General features: G+C 48.1%; 6 protein-coding genes across 6 annotated transcripts; 4 read left to right on the top strand and 2 right to left on the bottom strand.

Annotated features, from left to right (window-relative positions):
- Positions 1-182: 182 nt before the first annotated feature.
- Positions 183-6,434, top strand: EDB91DRAFT_1277374 (P-loop containing nucleoside triphosphate hydrolase protein). The gene is given in 24 exon segments (XM_041324676.1): positions 183-783; positions 840-942; positions 999-1,153; positions 1,200-1,239; positions 1,295-2,072; positions 2,094-2,312; positions 2,334-2,448; positions 2,502-2,645; positions 2,703-2,800; positions 2,855-3,164; positions 3,214-3,231; positions 3,284-3,360; positions 3,415-3,587; positions 3,643-4,083; positions 4,142-4,220; positions 4,271-4,412; positions 4,464-4,634; positions 4,683-4,905; positions 4,964-5,114; positions 5,168-5,227; positions 5,278-5,470; positions 5,490-5,533; positions 5,583-5,667; positions 5,724-6,434. 24 exon segments carry the CDS (start codon positions 490-492, stop codon positions 5,952-5,954), a joined length of 4,344 nt encoding a protein of 1,447 aa, XP_041183862.1. The 5' UTR covers positions 183-489; the 3' UTR covers positions 5,955-6,434.
- EDB91DRAFT_1077152 (ribosomal protein L22e) lies at positions 6,156-6,710 on the bottom strand (the record flags this gene model as incomplete). The annotated part of the gene is made up of 5 exons (XM_041314912.1): positions 6,156-6,195; positions 6,234-6,253; positions 6,285-6,391; positions 6,446-6,623; positions 6,708-6,710. 5 exons carry the CDS (start codon positions 6,708-6,710, stop codon positions 6,156-6,158), a joined length of 348 nt encoding a protein of 115 aa, XP_041183861.1.
- Positions 6,711-6,947: 237 nt separating this feature from the next.
- On the top strand, positions 6,948-8,764 carry EDB91DRAFT_1233910 (putative rRNA pseudouridine synthase; the record flags this gene model as incomplete). Its single annotated transcript, XM_041321152.1, has 6 exons — positions 6,948-7,159; positions 7,210-7,394; positions 7,449-7,835; positions 7,884-8,066; positions 8,118-8,368; positions 8,432-8,764. 6 exons carry the CDS (start codon positions 6,948-6,950, stop codon positions 8,762-8,764), a joined length of 1,551 nt encoding a protein of 516 aa, XP_041183860.1.
- A 1,381-nt stretch (positions 8,765-10,145) lies between these two features.
- Positions 10,146-11,783, top strand: EDB91DRAFT_1042978 (CMGC MAPK protein kinase; the record flags this gene model as incomplete). The annotated part of the gene is made up of 11 exons (XM_041313033.1): positions 10,146-10,206; positions 10,260-10,453; positions 10,510-10,570; positions 10,618-10,691; positions 10,752-11,000; positions 11,057-11,168; positions 11,222-11,370; positions 11,423-11,488; positions 11,542-11,602; positions 11,655-11,690; positions 11,740-11,783. The coding sequence occupies 11 exons, from the start codon at positions 10,146-10,148 to the stop codon at positions 11,781-11,783; spliced, it is 1,107 nt and encodes a 368-aa protein (XP_041183859.1).
- Positions 11,784-12,038: 255 nt separating this feature from the next.
- Positions 12,039-14,509, bottom strand: EDB91DRAFT_1097543 (uncharacterized protein). Its single transcript, XM_041317066.1, has 8 exons — positions 14,283-14,509; positions 14,158-14,222; positions 14,001-14,106; positions 13,723-13,972; positions 13,622-13,672; positions 13,439-13,569; positions 13,130-13,383; positions 12,039-13,076 (listed from the first exon to the last, which is right to left on the bottom strand). The coding sequence occupies exons 1-8, from the start codon at positions 14,481-14,483 to the stop codon at positions 12,131-12,133; spliced, it is 2,004 nt and encodes a 667-aa protein (XP_041183858.1). The 5' UTR covers positions 14,484-14,509; the 3' UTR covers positions 12,039-12,130.
- On the top strand, positions 14,510-17,154 carry EDB91DRAFT_1097539 (FMN-dependent dehydrogenase-domain-containing protein). The gene is made up of 12 exons (XM_041317065.1): positions 14,510-14,778; positions 14,832-14,886; positions 14,932-15,192; positions 15,246-15,315; positions 15,372-15,928; positions 15,980-16,028; positions 16,077-16,093; positions 16,149-16,206; positions 16,260-16,346; positions 16,403-16,506; positions 16,563-16,673; positions 16,728-17,154. The coding sequence occupies exons 1-12, from the start codon at positions 14,678-14,680 to the stop codon at positions 16,770-16,772; spliced, it is 1,515 nt and encodes a 504-aa protein (XP_041183857.1). The 5' UTR covers positions 14,510-14,677; the 3' UTR covers positions 16,773-17,154.
- Positions 17,155-17,273: the final 119 nt, after the last annotated feature.

Here is a 17,273-nt window from a genome sequence, read left to right as displayed (position 1 = left end):
TCTGTCTGTTGCTTTCTTTTATCGCTTTGCTTTGTTCACGCACATTACCAACCTTTGTAGATTAATTCAAGTCCGTACGTCCATGTAGGTCTGGCATTTAGTTACTTATTGCATGTCCTTATAATCTGTGATATCATATTTATGTGGAACCTTGATCAGCGTGAGAAAGCTTAGATATGTATCTTCCACAAGTCAGCCAAGTACTACACGTCTTTTTACACACTACAGCAGGCTCTTGATTGATCTACATCGACTGGCCCCCATGCACCTTCATTTGAACAGAAAAAATTCATTAATATCGTTGTGCACGCTTTACTCGTCTCCGCCGATAAACCTGACCGCCGAATCTGATAATTCGCGATTCAAACCCATATCTCTTCTAAGTCCCCAATCTACGACAATCAAAGCCAAAAGGACAATACCACTTTGAACGAGAGACGAAGAGACGTGTTTTTAATACCAATCTGATCGTTTGTGCTGGGAGTGGAGATGGCGAAGAAGAAGAAATCGCAACTCAAACCAGTTGTCCGTGGATTCGCGACAACGTCAGTGCCGAAGAAAGTGGTGGAAAACGAACAAAAAACAGATGATAGTACCGCGGATCCTACAGTTGAAGAGACCCCAGCAAGTGACTCGTCGCACTCCAGCATGTTTGCTCAAGCCCAATCTGATGCTCCTAATGACCACTCTTTCGACCCGGATAAAGTAGAAGAACAGTCTCTGCAGAACCTCGTCGATAAGTATCAGGAGAAGACGGAGAAAGAGACGCTCAGAACCATCAAGGTACATGATATATAGCGTCACTATGAAACCGTGCTGATCAGTCCATGTTCATTAAGGCTCTTGAGGTTGACCGACGGTTTTCAAAGACATTGCCTTCATTGCAAGTTGATTCAGCTCTAGTAGACCGCATCCTCAAATTAAATTCTGAGAGCCCTGAGTGTGAGTTGGCGCTCGGTATCGCGTTGTCAGAATAAGCGTCTTATCATCCTTTACAGGTGAGAGAAAACTTTTAGAGGAGGCAGAAGAGAAAACAGTGACACGACTTGGAATTACCTATGGAATTCTGAGAAGGCTGGGCTTTTCACAGGATAGGGTAGATGAATGCCTCAGGGCAATCCAGGGAGTAGACTTGGAGGAAGCATATGAATGGGTACGTTCACCCTTTAACCCTCAAGCCAGCGCTCATATTCTCACAGTTTTACGTCCACTGCTCGGAAGAAGAACTTGAAGAGAAAGGTGAAATTATTGTGGCCAAGATTACAAGCGTAATGCTAATTTGCTTCGTCAACAGTGGCTGACGACCTTGACGACTCGAAAGTCCCTCGTAGAAAGCGTAAAGAGCTTCAGTCTCCGACGCCAAGAAGCCCTTTACCGTCATCCACCCCGTTACTACCTTCTCCAGCAGCGACAGTTGCATCAAAGCTTGATGCGAATGCTCCAGTGTTCGTACCGGCGAGACAGCAGCCAGCCTCAGATAAAGACTTGCTCAAAGCTCGAGCTCTTGCTTCTTCCCAATCGACGAAGTCTACACCGTCGAGATCCAGTTCACCTGATATCGACGACCTAGTCGCGGAGTACATTCGTATAAAGATGCAGATAACCGACCTCACCGCCAGAGGCAAGCCAACGACTGACTGTGACCCCGTACTGGTTCAGCATCTCCAGGAAAAGTTGATGGCTGTGAAGTCGCACTACTTCTTTGACGAGAAAGATGCAGAAATGCAGTATCGGTCGGAACGTGCCAAGGCTGACGCCCTTTCACTCCAGTCAAGATTGCGAGGATCGAACCCAAAGCTACCAGCGACGCAAGGGAAGAAACTGGCAAAGCCGTTCAATGCTGGCTCACCTGTTGATGCGCAAGACGTGCATATCCCGTCTGATATTACCGACATCTTTGATCAAAACGAGGAGGGTCTTGGTGGTATGCTTGAGATCTTGGATACCCTCCCTTCCGAAGTTGCCGGCGAGGAAGGGACAACAATTCGCGTGCGGGACATGGTCTTGCCCAAGCACTGGTCCAGTAAAACACCGAAGACACTTCTAGCCGAGTTTGTTTTCAAAGTTGACCGGTACGCCGCGGTCACATATAGTATTGTTTCTGGGCCGAGTCGTGCGAAACGTGCAAGCGTTATGGTGAGCTGGGAGGGAAAAAAGATGGATGAGTGGGTCATGTGCGATGTTGCCTGTCATACTGAAAGTCAGGCCGAGTACTATGTCGCAACGCTTGCTTTGCACGCTCTTACATTCCCTGCCACTGATGGCTTTGCCGTTGGATCTTCCGGTGCTTTAGCCAATCACACATCGTTTCGGTTACTCCCGCCTGTCTTCAGGGATTTATGGGACGAGCTTGAGACGGACAGAAAGTTGCGGGAAGATCTGATCAATCGCCAAGTTTGGGCGAATTTGAGAAGCATCGTTGAACAAAAGATTGATGTTCGTCCAGCGGTAAACATTCCCGATCGAAATATCTGTTTCTCGCACTGAGCCTTGTTTGCTAGCTGACGGAGAAGAGTACAAAAGTCGGCGCAGAAGTCAAAGACTCCATACCAGTTCGGCTTCCGCCTCGCAATGATATCGGCTCATATCATATCATTGCAGACTTCAGGGCACGACAGATCCGACCTGCATACCAAGAAATGCTTGTGAGTGGACCTCCAGAAGTGAGAATTGGTGTCACATTTTTAAGCTCTTCTCTGCAGCATCACCGCAATCAGCTTCCTATTGCGAAGTATAAGGACGAAATCCTATCCGTTCTTGATCGTTCGCAGATCCTCGTCCTCAGTGGTGAGACTGGCTGGTAAAGTGACATTATGTCTTGAAAGGCACACCTTGCTTACGCTCTGAATTTTAGCGGCAAATCAACACAAGTTCCTGCATTCATTTTAGAAGATCAGCTTGCACGTGGCCTCCCTTGCAAGATATATTGCACAGAGCCGCGTCGAATATCAGCGGTGTCTCTCGCTCAACGAGTTTCCCGCGAGCTAGGCGACTCTGCAGGTGCCGTAGGAACTTCAAGCTCGCTTGTCGGATATTCGATTCGGTTGGAGAGCAATACTACACGGAATACCCGCCTGGCGTATGTCACGAATGGTATTGCCCTTCGTATGCTAGAGGGAGGCACAGGCCCCAATGGTCAAGGTACTGCATTTGATGAGATTACAGTGAGCAAAATGTGAATCAGGGTAAAGATGCAGCTAATAATATTTGCAGCACATCATTATTGATGAGGTTTGTGTGGTCATCTCTGAAGCTCAAACACCTTATGAGTCTAGTGATTCAGGTCCATGAACGTAGCATTGAGTCGGACTTCCTTCTCATTGTTCTGAAATCTCTTCTTTCCCAGAGATCAGATTTAAAGTTAGTGTGATCGTAGTAGTAGCCTACGCAGCTCATTGACCACACGCATCGCAGAATCATTCTCATGTCGGCTACTGTGGACGCGGACAAGCTGTCCAATTACTTCAACGGATGCCCGACATTACATGTCCCAGGTCGAACCTTCCCTGTAGACGTTCGCTTCTTAGAGGATGCTATAGAGTACGCAGGTTGGTCCATCCAGGAAAATTCGCCGTATGCGATCCATCGTGAGTCGGTTTCTGAACATTCTTCGTAGCACGCTCACTTTCTCGAATTCATCAGTACGTGATAAATCTCACAAGAACAAGAACAGGATTGAATGGGACGAAGACACCGTCTATGCCAATGATGACGAAGAGACGCTTGTCGATGGCGGACAGGACATCTCAAGCCAGTCAATGAGGCTGGAAAAGCGTTACTCCTATCAAACGATTAACACCATCAACCTTCTTGATGAGCGCGCGATTCCTTATGAGTTGATTCTTCGTCTATTAGAACGCCTCTGCTTTGAGGATAAAGAGAGCCATCATTTTTCAGCGGCCATTCTAATTTTTATGCCTGGTTTAGGGGAAATTCGGCGTATGAACGATCTCCTTGCCGAACATCATACCTTTGGAGATGAAAACAGCTGCAGGGTATACCCTTTGCATTCTACACTGTCGAACGATAATCAGAGCGCAGTCTTTGACATCCCTCCGCCGGGAGTTCGTAAGATCGTTATAGGTTCGTATCCACATCTGCTTCTCGAAGCCAAGCATCATTGCTCATTACTCCCTCACAGCGACCAACATCGCTGAGACCGGCATCACTATTCCTGACATTACCTGCGTCATAGATACTGGTAAACATCGCGAGATGAGGTCTGTATCACCTCCCCCTTTTGAAGTCAATAATTACTAACTGTTCTTAGGTTTGACGAAAAGCGCCAACTCAGTCGCTTGGTCGAAACATTTGTTGCCAAAAGTAATGCTGCTCAGCGTAGGGGTCGCGCAGGACGGGTGCAGAATGGACTATGCTTCCACTTGTTCACCAAGATTCGTCATGATACACTGGTCAGTATTGGGTATCTCCGAGCCGTCTCTTTCGCTGAGTCCTTTACGCAGTTGGCGGATCATCCTTTGCCAGAGATGATGCGGCTCAGCTTATCGGATCTCGCCCTGCGCATCAAGATTATGAAGGTAAAAATCGGTACGTCCATCGAGGACGTGTTATCCCGCGCACTGGATCCTCCAACACCCATCAATGTGCAAAGAGCTATCTCGGCGCTGGTTGAGGTTCGTCGACACCAGACCCTCGTTTTACTTTTCTCATTTTTTGCCTAGGTTCGCGCTCTCACACAGTCAGAAGACATCACTCCGATGGGTAGGCTTCTGAGCATGTTGCCTACAGATGTCCATCTAGGGAAATTCTTGCTCACCGCCGTGTCGTTCCGATGTTTGGACCCCGCGCTAACAATTGCTGCCGCTTTGAGCTCCAAGTCTCCATTCATAGTACCAATGGGTATGGAGCAAGATGCAGACCGTGCCAAGAGTTCGTTCCGTGTTGGTTAGTTGTGCACCACCTCCACATTATAAAACAATGAACTTATATCCGTTCATTCCAGATAACTCAGACTTCTTGACGATCCACAATGCTTTTTCGAGTTGGCGTAGAGCATCCGAGAATCCCAGTTTTGTGCGCAAGTTCTGTCGGGTCAATTTCCTTAGCCACCAGAACCTTCAACAAATTGAAGAGTTACGCCAACAATTCCTAGGGTATGATGGTTTTGACATGCATGATGACTTTTTAGCTGAGAAGTGTACTGCAGCTTCTTAGTTGACTCTTCGTTTATCACCGTCGACAGGGGTTTTGTTCGAGAGCTCAGCCGGTATGTATGAGTATGTGTAACAACTCCCCACTACTGATCTTCCTGTCCAGTGCGCGTTTCGGTCGCAACCGTACGCGCTTCGTGAACGTACCGCCGCCTCTGGATAGCAATGGATCTAATATTGCTCTCATTAACTCGGCTCTCACTGCGGGACTTTATCCTAAAGTGCTTGCGATCGACTCTACCTCTGGGCAAATGCGCACTATATCGAACAACCAACCTGCTGCTTTTCACCCTACTTCCGTCAATTTTGGCAGGAAAGCCCGCTGACCTTGGTGCCAATCATCTTGTCTACTTCACACTCATGTAATGGCTCATTATTGTTATGACAACAAGTACTGATAGGGGATTACAGGCACTCCAAGAAGATGTATGCTTGGGAAACCGGGCCCATCGACGATCTTGCTATCGTGCTCCTATGTGGGGAGTGTGAATTCAAGGTCAGTACGATGTCCCACGTCACCACGGGATATTGACATCATAGTATTATACCTAGCTTCCCTCCAACATGCTGTCCATTGATCGGAAAATCCGATATCAACTCACCCCTAAGGCGAATGTTGCGCTCAAGGTCCTTCGCCAACACCTAACCACGATCCTTGCACAGCAGCTTCGTGGCAAACCACTAATGGAATCTCAGGTTTTATGGTATGATCTTGCCATCACAGCATTGGGAAAAATCAAGCTGGAAACGGGGGATGACAACACGAAGTTGATGATTAAATGACATAATGTAGCCGAGCAGCCTCTGACATACAACTATATAATGTGATACAGTACCTATGTCGTTGACTCAAGGCAAGATAGATGCACTTGCACTTGTCCACATGAATGACCATGATGCATAACTCAGCCATAGATGTCAATTTCATATGTCATGACATAGCCATGATACATCATCAACAACATAACATGTGGAGTGATGAGATTACTCCTCGTCTTCGTCCTCGCCATCGCGACTGCAATTTCTGTGAGATACAGGTTTCGATCCGTGAAAATCACTTACGCGATGTTGTAGAAACGTAGCTGGATACATATCCTTCGATGATGCAACTACCCGGATCCAGTCGCGCAGGGTGTTTTTCTTCAAGAACTTCTTCGTCAAGTACTTGAGGTAGCGTTTTGAGAAAGGGATGTTCGAGGTAACAGTGATTTTGCTGTTGCCTATCAAGATAGGTAAGTATACTACAAGTCAGCGTTGACAGAAGTATATCTCACCATCCCGAACGATCTTGACGTTTTCACCGAGCTGACCAGCCTTGCCCTCGACCTTGATACGATCGTGCAAGAACTTTTCGAAGTCAGCGCCATCGAAGACACCGTCGCTTGCTGGGCGAGAGTAGTCGATCACAAATTTATGCTTGACGGCAAGGGCTTTTCCACCAGCGGCTTTGGGCTATCAAAAGAAGAAAACATGCAGAAGTCCGCAAGGCATGAGCCTACTGAGAAGGTAACTCAGCAAAGCGACGCCGGGACTGACCATCTTGAAAACGAGGGACAGAAGCTTGAAGTCTTGAGGTTTTCGTTTATCGTGGACAGAAGATTGAGTTTGCCGTGATGTATATACTGTACAGTTCCAAACCACGCTTCTGGAAGATGCCGATACATCAGGTATAGAAATATCTTCTCGCGCGATATTTCTTCTGTGATCGACTGAAGAATTTATTCAAGTGGGGGCAAATTTGTACGTGTCTCTGATCGCTACCAAAACGTTCGAGCGATGACTTCAACGCTCACTCGCGACCAAGTCGCCTCTGCCCAGCTGCAGGGTGATTTTGCTATAAAATCTGAGAGTTCGCAGCCCAAGCTCGACACATCGCAATGGCCGCTTCTGCTCAAAAACTATGACAAGCTTCTCGTTCGCTCCAGTCATTTTACACCCATACCGTCTGGAAGCAGTCCATTGAAGCGAGACCTTGTCTCATACATTAAGTGAGTATTCCACATGCACTCTGTGCTCAATACTGAGATCCTTTTGAAAGGTCGGGCGTGATCAATCTTGACAAACCTTCTAATCCTTCATCACATGAAGTCGTGGCCTGGTTGAGGCGCATTCTACGCGTTGAGAAAACTGGACATAGTGGTACGCTTGACCCAAAGGTCACGGGGTGCTTAATTGTCTGCATTGACCGTGCTACGCGATTGGTCAAGTCCCAGCAAGGCGCAGGTTAGTACACGTTGATGTTCAGCCGAAGCCCCCTTTACTGATGCTGTATTATAGGAAAGGAATACGTGTGCGTGCTGCGCTTGCACTCCAGTCTGCCGGATCCCACTGCACTTCCTCGGGCATTACAGACACTCAGCGGTGCACTCTTCCAGAGGCCACCACTAATCTCTGCTGTAAAACGACAGTTGCGTATTCGAACGATTTACGAGTCGAAGTTGTTGGAGTTTGATGAGAAGCGTAATCTCGCCGTGTTTTGGGTGTCTTGTGAGGCTGGTACATATATCCGGACACTTTGTGTCCATCTTGGTCTTTTGCTAGGCGTTGGTGGACACATGCAAGAACTTAGGAGAGTGAGGAGTGGTGCGATGTCAGAAAACGATGACATCGTGACCATGCATGATGTTTTGGATGCTCAATGGATGTATGATAACACACGAGATGGCAAGTTCCTGCATGCGTTATCAGGGAATGTTCTAATATTCTGTGCAGAATCGTACTTGCGCCGCGCCATCCGGCCTCTGGAGAGCTTGCTCGTGGGATATAAGCGCATCGTTGTGAAAGACAGCGCAGTCAATGCAGTTTGCTACGGCGCGAAGCTCATGATTCCCGGGCTCTTGCGCTACGAAGCTGACATCGCAGTTAACGAGGAGGTGGTCCTGATGACGACCAAAGGTTCGTTGATTTTGTCAATTGTTCATTTATCCTTCTAATGACATCGGTCAGGCGAAGGTATTGCTCTGGCCATCGCACAGATGTCGACAGTTGAGCTCGCCACTTGTGATCATGGAGTTGTTGCAAAAGTGAAACGATGTATCATGGAACGTGACACCTACCCGCGCCGCTGGGGTCTTGGACCCATGGCCCTTCAAAAAAAGAAGATGGTCAAGGAGGGGAAGCTGGGCAAGCATGGCGAGAAGATTGACGGTGTAACGCCTGCGGAATGGAGCAAGGACTATGTGGACTATAATCGAGAGGTCTGCAAAATTCCTTCGAGATAGCTCCTAGAGGAGTCCTAATTATTTCGTGTTTTTTTTAAGCAACCCGGCCCTTCCGCGATTACCCCTGCGCCTGCTCCAGCTGTGGAGGTAGTTGCAGAGCCTGTTGTTGATGCTCCTCCCTTGAAGAAAGAGGAGAAAGAGAAGAAACGGAAACGGAAATCGGAGGCAGCCGAATCCGTTGCAGATGTGTCGATGGTAGAAGCGCCTGCAGCAGAGGACGATACTGATAAAGCAGAACGGAAGAAGCGGAAGAAGGAGAAGAAAGAAAAGAAGGATGAAGAGGCAGATGAGGATGATGAAGCTCGACGGGAGAGAAAACGACTCAAAAAGGAGAAAAAAGCTAGGGAGTCTATGGCGGCTGCAGACGAGTAGTTATTTGGATGAGATCTGTGCTTTTGTACGTTATTTCTTCTTGTATTCTTTGGTCATGTCAATGCTTTGCTACTTAAGTACTGTTCACATGGTTGAGTTCAGGTATGTCATCAGCCACTTCGACATTAAATGAACAATTGTTAGTAAAATAAAAATAAAAATACGGGCGTCGTATCAGAATTGGGGGATCAGGATTCATGTCGATGCCAGTTACACGTCAGAATGAGCGGGACAATTACCAAGTAGTATGTAGTCGTGGGACTGTCGAGATCAGTTCGACATCATGATGTGGCGCCATGGCACTACGGTCTCCTTCAGCTGTAAGTACATCAGTCTTGCACAGTCTTGCACGCGTTTTGAGTGATCTAATAATACACACCTCAGGGAGCGTCGACGATGCAACTGAAACGAAAGTAAGATTGATGACGCAGGGCGTCAAGACAACTACAAGTAACATATAAATGCCAACCAAATCGCCAATGTTACAAGGAATTGTTATAACTTTTGATGGGAGACACTGAGCAGCCGGGCATGCGACCAGAGGTGTGTGCGGCGTGTGCAACCCACGAAGCAGTACACTAGATAGCTAGAAATGTCCACCGCTAATCAGTATATCGGACCTCGGAAGTATGCACAGCTACACACAAGCTACACGTGTACAATCTGCGCATCTAAGACGAGTCTCGCAAGAAGAGGGAAACCTCCCATCAAGTGCGTTTGAGCTCAGGGTGCGTGACGTCGAGTTTCTGACAGCCTCTACCTTCACGTTCAATTGCATGTCACCTCGAAAAGAATTTCGCCGATGGAAACACTGTAGGTTGACGGTGATGCTCTCAGCGAGTGCCTTTAACTGCTTTTCGCAAGTCCTGTATGCTGAGATAGTTTAAACAGCGTGATTGCAGAGCGACATGCGATGAAGTCGCAGACCGCCTCATCATGTGGTGATAAAAGGCACGGACGACCTTGAAGCTGTGAACTTGTGTTGCCATAAATGGGATAAGATGGGACAGTTTTTTATGGGACCCAATGCTAGTGAATACCCCAAGAAGCGCGCACAAGGCTGTGTCTTGATGCGGCCCCTGTCACTGGCAGCTACCCGTGGTGATTGATACGATAGTGACCCATTTCAGGGCCACCCGGATGGTGGGTGCTGAATCGTCACAGTCCGACTGCGAGACAGACAGATACACTGCCCGTTACCACTGCACTGTTACAGTATCTCCCATGCCATCGTTCTCCATCACTGCAGGCGTGCGTACATAGGCTCGCTATTCAGTTCTCATCACAGCCCCCAACCACATCTACTAAAGTGACGATTGTTCTGTCTAGGCGACTTTCACAAAGGAATCTGACACCCATTTAATTTCGGAAATTCATCAGGATGGTCGTAGCGCATGCACCAAGAGCGAAGGCAGCGAAGCCTCTTCCTCAGTTTGAAGTCGGTGAGTAGCAGGCTTTCGTCTTGTAGATGCATTACGCTAAGTCAGGCTTCAAGGTCCCGACTACGAAATTCTGCATTGTCTGGGCGAAGGAGCATATGGAACAGTGGTAGCTGCATCACATAAACCCACTGGCCGGCAGGTGGCCATCAAGAAAATCCTGCCTTTTGACCACACGCTGTTCTGTCTTCGAACATTGCGGGAGCTGAAGCTCCTGAAATTCTTTTCGGAGACCTGTGTCAATGAGAATGTTCGTCTGTTCTTCGTTCGTTCAATTAGTGACATGTCATCGATTGCCAATTGCAGATCATTTCCATATTGGATATAACGAAGCCACCATCACTCGAAGAGTTCAAGGAAGTGTACTGTGAGTTTATCTAATTCATTTGCATAGTCAGGCTGAATCCCAGAAAGTCATCCAGGAATTTATGCAGACCGACCTGCACCGTGTCATACGGACACAACAGCTTACTGACGATCATTGTCAGGTGAATTCTGGCGACATCTGAAACCAAATACGAGCTGATTGCCGCTGCTCTCTTGTCCAGTACTTTATTTATCAGATTCTCCGCGCCCTCAAATCTATACATAGCGCCGACATTGTCCATCGAGATCTGAAACCGGCGAACCTGTTACTCAATGCTAACTGTGACCTTAAAGTCTGCGACTTTGGCCTGGCGAGGAACGTCAAAGCAACGACTCCGGGCACCAAGGAGGCTGGGCTGATGACTGAATATGTAGCAACGCGATGGTATCGTGCACCTGAAATTATGCTTTCTTTCAAGATGTACACGAAAGTCAGTCTCCCTTGATGCTTTGATGGTTGCACACCTCATCATGTGTGGTTGTTAAGGCTATTGATTTGTGGGCGGTCGGATGTATTCTTGCCGAAATGCTGACGGGTAAAGCCCTGTTTCCCGGCCGTGACTACGGGCATCAGTTGAATCTCATCCTGGATATCATTGGTATGTCATTTCTTGTCTTTGGAGCGCATAGCAGTATGAACATTTTCACGAAGGCACGCCAACTTTGGACGAGTTCTATTCGATCACTTCGAGGAGATCGAGGGATTATATCCGAGCTCTTCCAATCCGCAAGCGAAGGTCGTTTCAATCGCTTTTCCCAAAAGCAACGCCCGAAGCCATTGATTTCCTACATAGAACTTTGGTATGTCGAGTCCTTCCGTTGAAATCATCGAGCCTTGATTCATCTCTTTCAGACTTTCGATCCCAAGAAGCGCTTGACGGTCGATGAAGCTCTTGACCATCCATACCTTGCTGCATACGTAAGCTCAATTCTATTTTTTTTTGCTCCGCCATGCCTACCTCAGGCAAACAGCATGACCCAGAGGATGAACCAGTAGTAGCATCCCTTGACCCAGACTACTTCGACTTTGACCGTAAGTTTATTGAATCTTTCCGGTGCTGTGTACACTCAGTCCCCGTTCTTAGAATACAAAGACGACCTCAGTAAAGCAGAATTGAAAGGTACGTGAATCTAGTCTTCACAGTAGCTGATGTCTTCAACTGTTTGCAGAACTTCTGTACGATGAAATCATGTCCTTCGTGCCGGCACTCTGAACGATGACACCCATCTTTCCCTCTTCGCCACTCTCTATATTCCGAGCTATGCATCATTACCCCAGACCCATCAGCACCACATATTAACCTAATTTCGCACTGGTTTATTTATTCGGCATTATTCCGTCGTATTGCTTTGTGATACTACACTATACTTGTAGGCTTATTCGCACGATTTGTCAAATGGAATGGATGAAAGCAAGGTAACAATACAGAACGATGCAAAAATAAATCTGATCTACTGACACAGCAGTCTGTGCGAATGATGATCAAGTATATTAGGAGACAATGTAGATATTCGAAACCGACGGCAAGTGAGCGAAAATGAAGATCCGAAACAATAACATTTAGCGTCGACCTCCAGCCCAAAAGCCAGACGCTACCCCCTCGACTCCAAAATCACCAAACCGAGTGTCACCTTCTAACTCAGTACCGTACATGGTACGGCGTGCGGGAGGCACTGGAGTGCCCATTTCCGTCGCCGCCGTGCGCAATATAGTCAATCCCAAGCCCGAAGCCACCTCATTGCTCGACGGCTGCCTCTGCAACCCAATAGGATTTACGCCACCCTCTTGTACACCTGTCGGCCCCCCTGACCTACTCCTGCCAGTAGTTCCAGAGCTACCCCGGTGATGCCCGAAAATTCCGAAGCGCTCTGACTGACGACTGCCTGGTCGATCTACGTTATTTGTTGGTGATGGGGATGTCGGGGGTTCTGGATGTGGGAAGGTTCCCATTGCCGGGGGGAAAGCAACGTGAGCTGGAGTGGATGTAGGGACAAAGCCAAAGCGGAAAAAATTTGGAGGCTCTCCCACAGTTGTGGGTGCGCTCATCAGCGGTGGTGAAGGTGGCGTGAAGAAATCAACAAGGCTTTCTATGGGTGGAGGCAGATCTACGTAATCAGGTCCACCAAACATCGAGAAACTAGGTCTAGCAGAGGGTTGAGATGGTCCAGGATCGGCGTCCTGTGCGCCTGACGACGGGCCCGCAGAATCACCAGCCTCCTCCGCGATGTCAGAGGAACCTAATTTAACACGCTTCTGAGCCGGGCGAGCAATTCTCTTCGCAATCTCGGTTTCGGAAAGGGCTTCCTCTTGTCCAAGCTCAAAAAACGCAGTAGCGGTACTGGCATTAGAATCCCGAGAGCGCTTCCCAAGAGTGGTGTGAAAGCCAGGAAGAAGCGACCCCGCATGATTTGGATTATCTGTCTCTCGTTGTTGACTGAGTAGGCCATTGGGATTTGAAGAATCGCTAGAAGTCGCAGGTGACTCGGGTTTCTCAAAATAAGGATCGCTGGAATGTCGTGAGTTGAGTATGCTGCACGATAAATGATGAATAATCCTCACCCGAGAGGGTCGACCGGACTCCGCACGCGTTTAGGGGTTGACGGAGGATTAGGTATTCGTTGGGGAGTCTCTTTCTGTCTCTGAATTAATACGGTTTCAGCAGCATGTCCAGATGCTTGCGCGCGCAGGCGTTCAATCTCCGCCGTGAGGCCCCGAATTTGTGTTTCGAATGTCTCGATGATGCCCGAAACTTTGTCTCTTAACTCAGACAACTGAGCTTTCTGATCCGCCATTTCCTTCTGTACCGGAGCAAGCTGTGATGCCTGCGAGTGAGATAGAAATCAGACACTGTACGTGCATCGGACTCACAGCTACAGCCACTGCGCTCTCAACTATTTGTGAGGAGGAAGACTGTGCTATGCCTTCAGTCTGCGTCTGTAGCGGTATGGAGTTTGGCTGGGATATCAACAAAGTACCGCCAGGCCCCGCTTGATCTGACGCTATTCGGAGAGTGAGTAATTGTAAAACCTTGATTCACTTATTTAGACTGACATGTTCCGGCCGGGATTGGCTCTGGCTCTGGTTCTGGCTCTGGCTCTGGCTCTGCAAATGCTGAGATTATGATGGTCGTAATCATAAATGTTAATACCCACCTTCAGCAATGGTATATTCTGATGGCTTCACATTTTTCATGCTTTTTGCCCTCTTGCTACCTCTCGAGACACTAACAGATTTAGTTACAGCACGAGCGCCGCTACCTCCGGCAATGATTGGTCTACCAACGCCAAGTCGATATTGAGTGTCTTTGGCTTTCCGTGTCCTGGGGGTGAGATCAACAGGGGGCGGCGGGGGTTTGTATTCTTCAGGCTGCTGTTCCACTTCTATTTCTTCAGGTAGCTTCTTCTTCATCGTCGGTATCATGGATAATCACGGATCCACTAGAGCGCCCACGAGGTCTAGCGCCAGTTTGACTTGTTATTCTGACAGATGTAGATCGCGGAGGCAGCTGCGCGGGAGTGCTCCGGGAGGGTTGGGGTCTATGTTTATGATTAATTGCTAGATCGGCATTAATATTGAGGCTGACTCACTGAGATGCATCAACCAAAAGGTCTATCAGAGCCTCAGTCTTGAGATTCGCCTTTACGCCGTATTCCTGGCGAAGGAGATTCAGTGAACGGCAGTACATAGCAGGAATAGTGAGTGATGTTCTTACTTTGCACAACTTCTGGATGTCGACTCGTTTCATTGCCTGCAGGACCTCACGGCCTGGCACGGAAAACATTGAGAGATGGTGTTGAGATGAAACGAAGAGATAAGTTGCCTGGTCTGCGCGTGGTTCGAGTGGAACACACAATAACCGATGCCACAACGCGAGCCCAACCACAGTCACGTGATACATACTCTCATCATCCATTCAATTTCAACAGAAGTTTACGAATTGACTTCGTAATTAGGATGCTCTTTGTTCTTTCTGATTTATCCCAGAACCTGATGACATTAACTTCCCAAAGGCACACCTGACATCCCTTGAGGTCACGTACAATCCGTCCATGTCCGCTCGCGGTCCAGCCGGGCCGACAGTAACCATGCTTTTAAATATCGCTGGCCATGTTCTATCCGGGCTTCGTCTTCCGCACTTCCGTGCCAACATTCGCGTCGACGATGTCGACGTTCACACTTGAACAGGTTGCTGAGCATAAGACCACTGGGTACGTTCCATACCACGTTTCATTTGAACCAACAATCATCTTCGCATTTACAGCTCCTGCTGGGTCATCATCCGAAACAAAGTTTACGATGTGACCGACTTCCTCTTTGTGGGTTCATTAATTTGTTGCACGTGCATTACTGAGAGGTATCAGGATCATCCAGGAGGGGCGAACGTCATCCTCAGATATGCAGGACAGGATGCTACCGCAGCATACGTACCTATACATCCATCAGACGCTTTGGACAAGAACCTTGCTCCTGAAAAACACCTTGGCAGTTTAGACACCGAGTCGATAAATCTCCTAAAGGAAGCAGGGAAGAACAAGGTTCAAACCAGGGACGAGCTCCGTGTTGAAGAGGCGGTCAAGAACAAGCCACCGCTTGGAAGAATCATCAATGTCGAGGACATGGAAGTAAGGTGTTCGAGTACACCACCCTACCACACTCTCATCACTGCAATTTGCAGGAGGTTGCCAAGAAGGTCCTGCCGTACAGGGCCTTGGCTTACTATTCTTCAGCCGGGGACGATTCTATCAGTAAGCGTCTGCATTTCTCTAGTTGAATCGCACTTTTACAGTTGTCAACTATGCAGCGCACGTAGAGAACGGTCGCGCCTTTGGCCGCTTCTTCTTTCACCCTCAGGTTATGAGGCCTGTATCTGGATGCGATACCTCTACGACTATACTTGGTTACAAGAGCTCGATACCCGTGTACATCAGCGGTGCAGCGCTAGCCCGACTAGGTCACCCATTAGGAGAGGCCAACCTTACGCGCGGCGCCTATAAGACCGGCATCATACAAATGGTGTCTACCAACTCATCTCTCTCTTACGCACAAATTTCTGCTGCACGCGCTTCCCCAGATCAGCCTCTTTTCTTCCAATTATATAAACACCGCAATGACGCAACTGCCGAGAAACGCATAAGAGAGGTTGAAGCATTAGGCTACAACGCAATTTTCTTGACAGTCGATGCTCTGGTTCCTGGTAACCGCGAGCTGGACATCAGGGTACCGCATTATCTCGAGGACTTTGAGAATCAAGGTCTTACCACTCGGAGAAAAACGGACGTGGATGAAGGCGAGACTGACCGACTTGGTACTGCTGGCGGACTCGTCATAATGAACGATGTTGACATGACATGGGAGAAGGTGCGTTGCAGTTTTGTTCACGAGAAGTCGGGGAGTGAGCTCCCGCTGCAGACGATACCCTGGATACGAAGCATCACGAAGTTACCCATAGTTATCAAAGGTTTGTGCATTTACGCTATCGTTTGTCACTGTCTCATCTCTGTTTCAGGCGTTCAATGTGTTCAGGTTAGTAGACATAGCTACTTGTTTAAAAATGCCAGATGCCGACAAGGATTACCAGGATGCCGTTCTGGCTTGCGAAGCTGGTTGTGAAGGTATTGTACTCTCGAACCACGGAGGTATACCGCATCTACTCGCCCCCGAGAATCCCTGAAGCTAACCTATAGACAAGGTCGGCAATTAGAGTACTCTCTGCCACCAATCGAGTTGTTGTACAGGATACAACAACAACGCCCTGACGTATTTAAGAAGACCGAAGGCTGGTTCCCCGATATTTATTCACACTTCACCTGAACTAACGCACATATTTGATAGTATACATAGACGGAGCAATCCGCCGTGGAACTGATGTCCTTAAAGCACTGTGTTTGGGTGCAAGAGCTGTTGGTTTGGGACGTGCGTTCCTCTACGCCCAGAGTGTAAGCTGTTTCTGTGCAGTCGCGTGTCAATAAATGTGTAACTGAAATATGTAAAGGCATATGGTGAGGCTGGTGTGGTTCACTTGGTACGCATCCTTGAACGCGAAATCCGCTTCGGCATGGAGTCGCTCGGCGTCCGGAAGATCAGTGAACTTGTACCGCAGATGGTAAGTGACACCTATTGTGCACTTGCTTGCTTCTCCTGAGCGACTTATTTTCAGGTCGAGCGTGTCGACTGGCAGTCAGTTTCGCGTGCGAAGCTGTAAATGACTGCCGTCCTAATCTACAACATCTTCTTGTGTTTATGCTAACCGTGTCGGTACTTATACCTCATATATGGAATCCTGCGTTTTGAATCTCCACATTTACTCCGACCTTATACGCGTGGCACTGTCGATATACTAAACCAACCAACAGTTCTTCACTCTGCAAGGCAACTGAGAGGGATGTTCTCAAGTGAATTCAGTCATCCAGAGCCGGTGGATTGCCTTCTAGCACTGATGGGAAAGAATTTGGTTTACAATTTCCACGCCTTAAATCTAGGACTTACAATTTGTTCCTGACTACTATAGTCGCAGTGAGGTTTCCGTTTTCAAATTTCGACCAAACAGGAAGGTCCGAAGGTGTAGTAGTGAATAGTCATGTGACCGCGATTATTACAATGTTCAACTTCCACACGTTGTGCGCGTATTCGGCTCTCTTTGCACAAGTACTTTGTCTCTCACTGGCGTTTGTCATCATCTCACTAGCACTACTGAAGCGAATAT

This window comes from Suillus paluster, assembly GCF_016628075.1.
Source record: "Suillus paluster strain FC165 chromosome Unknown EDB91scaffold_2, whole genome shotgun sequence".
NCBI lineage: Eukaryota > Fungi > Basidiomycota > Agaricomycetes > Boletales > Suillaceae > Suillus > Suillus paluster.
The sequence above is the reverse complement of the archived record's forward strand: the minus strand, read 5'-3'. Positions and strand labels throughout refer to the sequence as shown.

Coding starts and splice junctions, on each gene's coding strand:
- EDB91DRAFT_1277374 (XM_041324676.1), top strand. CDS start 490: ATGGCGAAGAAGAAGAAATCGCAACTCAAACCAGTTGTCCGTGGATTC. Junction 1,240..1,294: donor AGAAGAACTTGAAGAGAAAG/GTGAAATTATTG, acceptor CTTCGTCAACAG/TGGCTGACGACCTTGACGAC. Junction 4,221..4,270: donor GGTAAACATCGCGAGATGAG/GTCTGTATCACC, acceptor AACTGTTCTTAG/GTTTGACGAAAAGCGCCAAC.
- EDB91DRAFT_1097543 (XM_041317066.1), bottom strand. CDS start 14,483: ATGGATGATGAGAGTATGTATCACGTGACTGTGGTTGGGCTCGCGTTG. Junction 13,673..13,722: donor AGAATATACCATTGCTGAAG/GTGGGTATTAAC, acceptor CAGCATTTGCAG/AGCCAGAGCCAGAGCCAGAA. Junction 13,077..13,129: donor AGTCCGGTCGACCCTCTCGG/GTGAGGATTATT, acceptor ACGACATTCCAG/CGATCCTTATTTTGAGAAAC.
- EDB91DRAFT_1097539 (XM_041317065.1), top strand. CDS start 14,678: ATGTTCTATCCGGGCTTCGTCTTCCGCACTTCCGTGCCAACATTCGCG. Junction 15,193..15,245: donor TCAATGTCGAGGACATGGAA/GTAAGGTGTTCG, acceptor TGCAATTTGCAG/GAGGTTGCCAAGAAGGTCCT. Junction 15,929..15,979: donor TTGACATGACATGGGAGAAG/GTGCGTTGCAGT, acceptor CTCCCGCTGCAG/ACGATACCCTGGATACGAAG.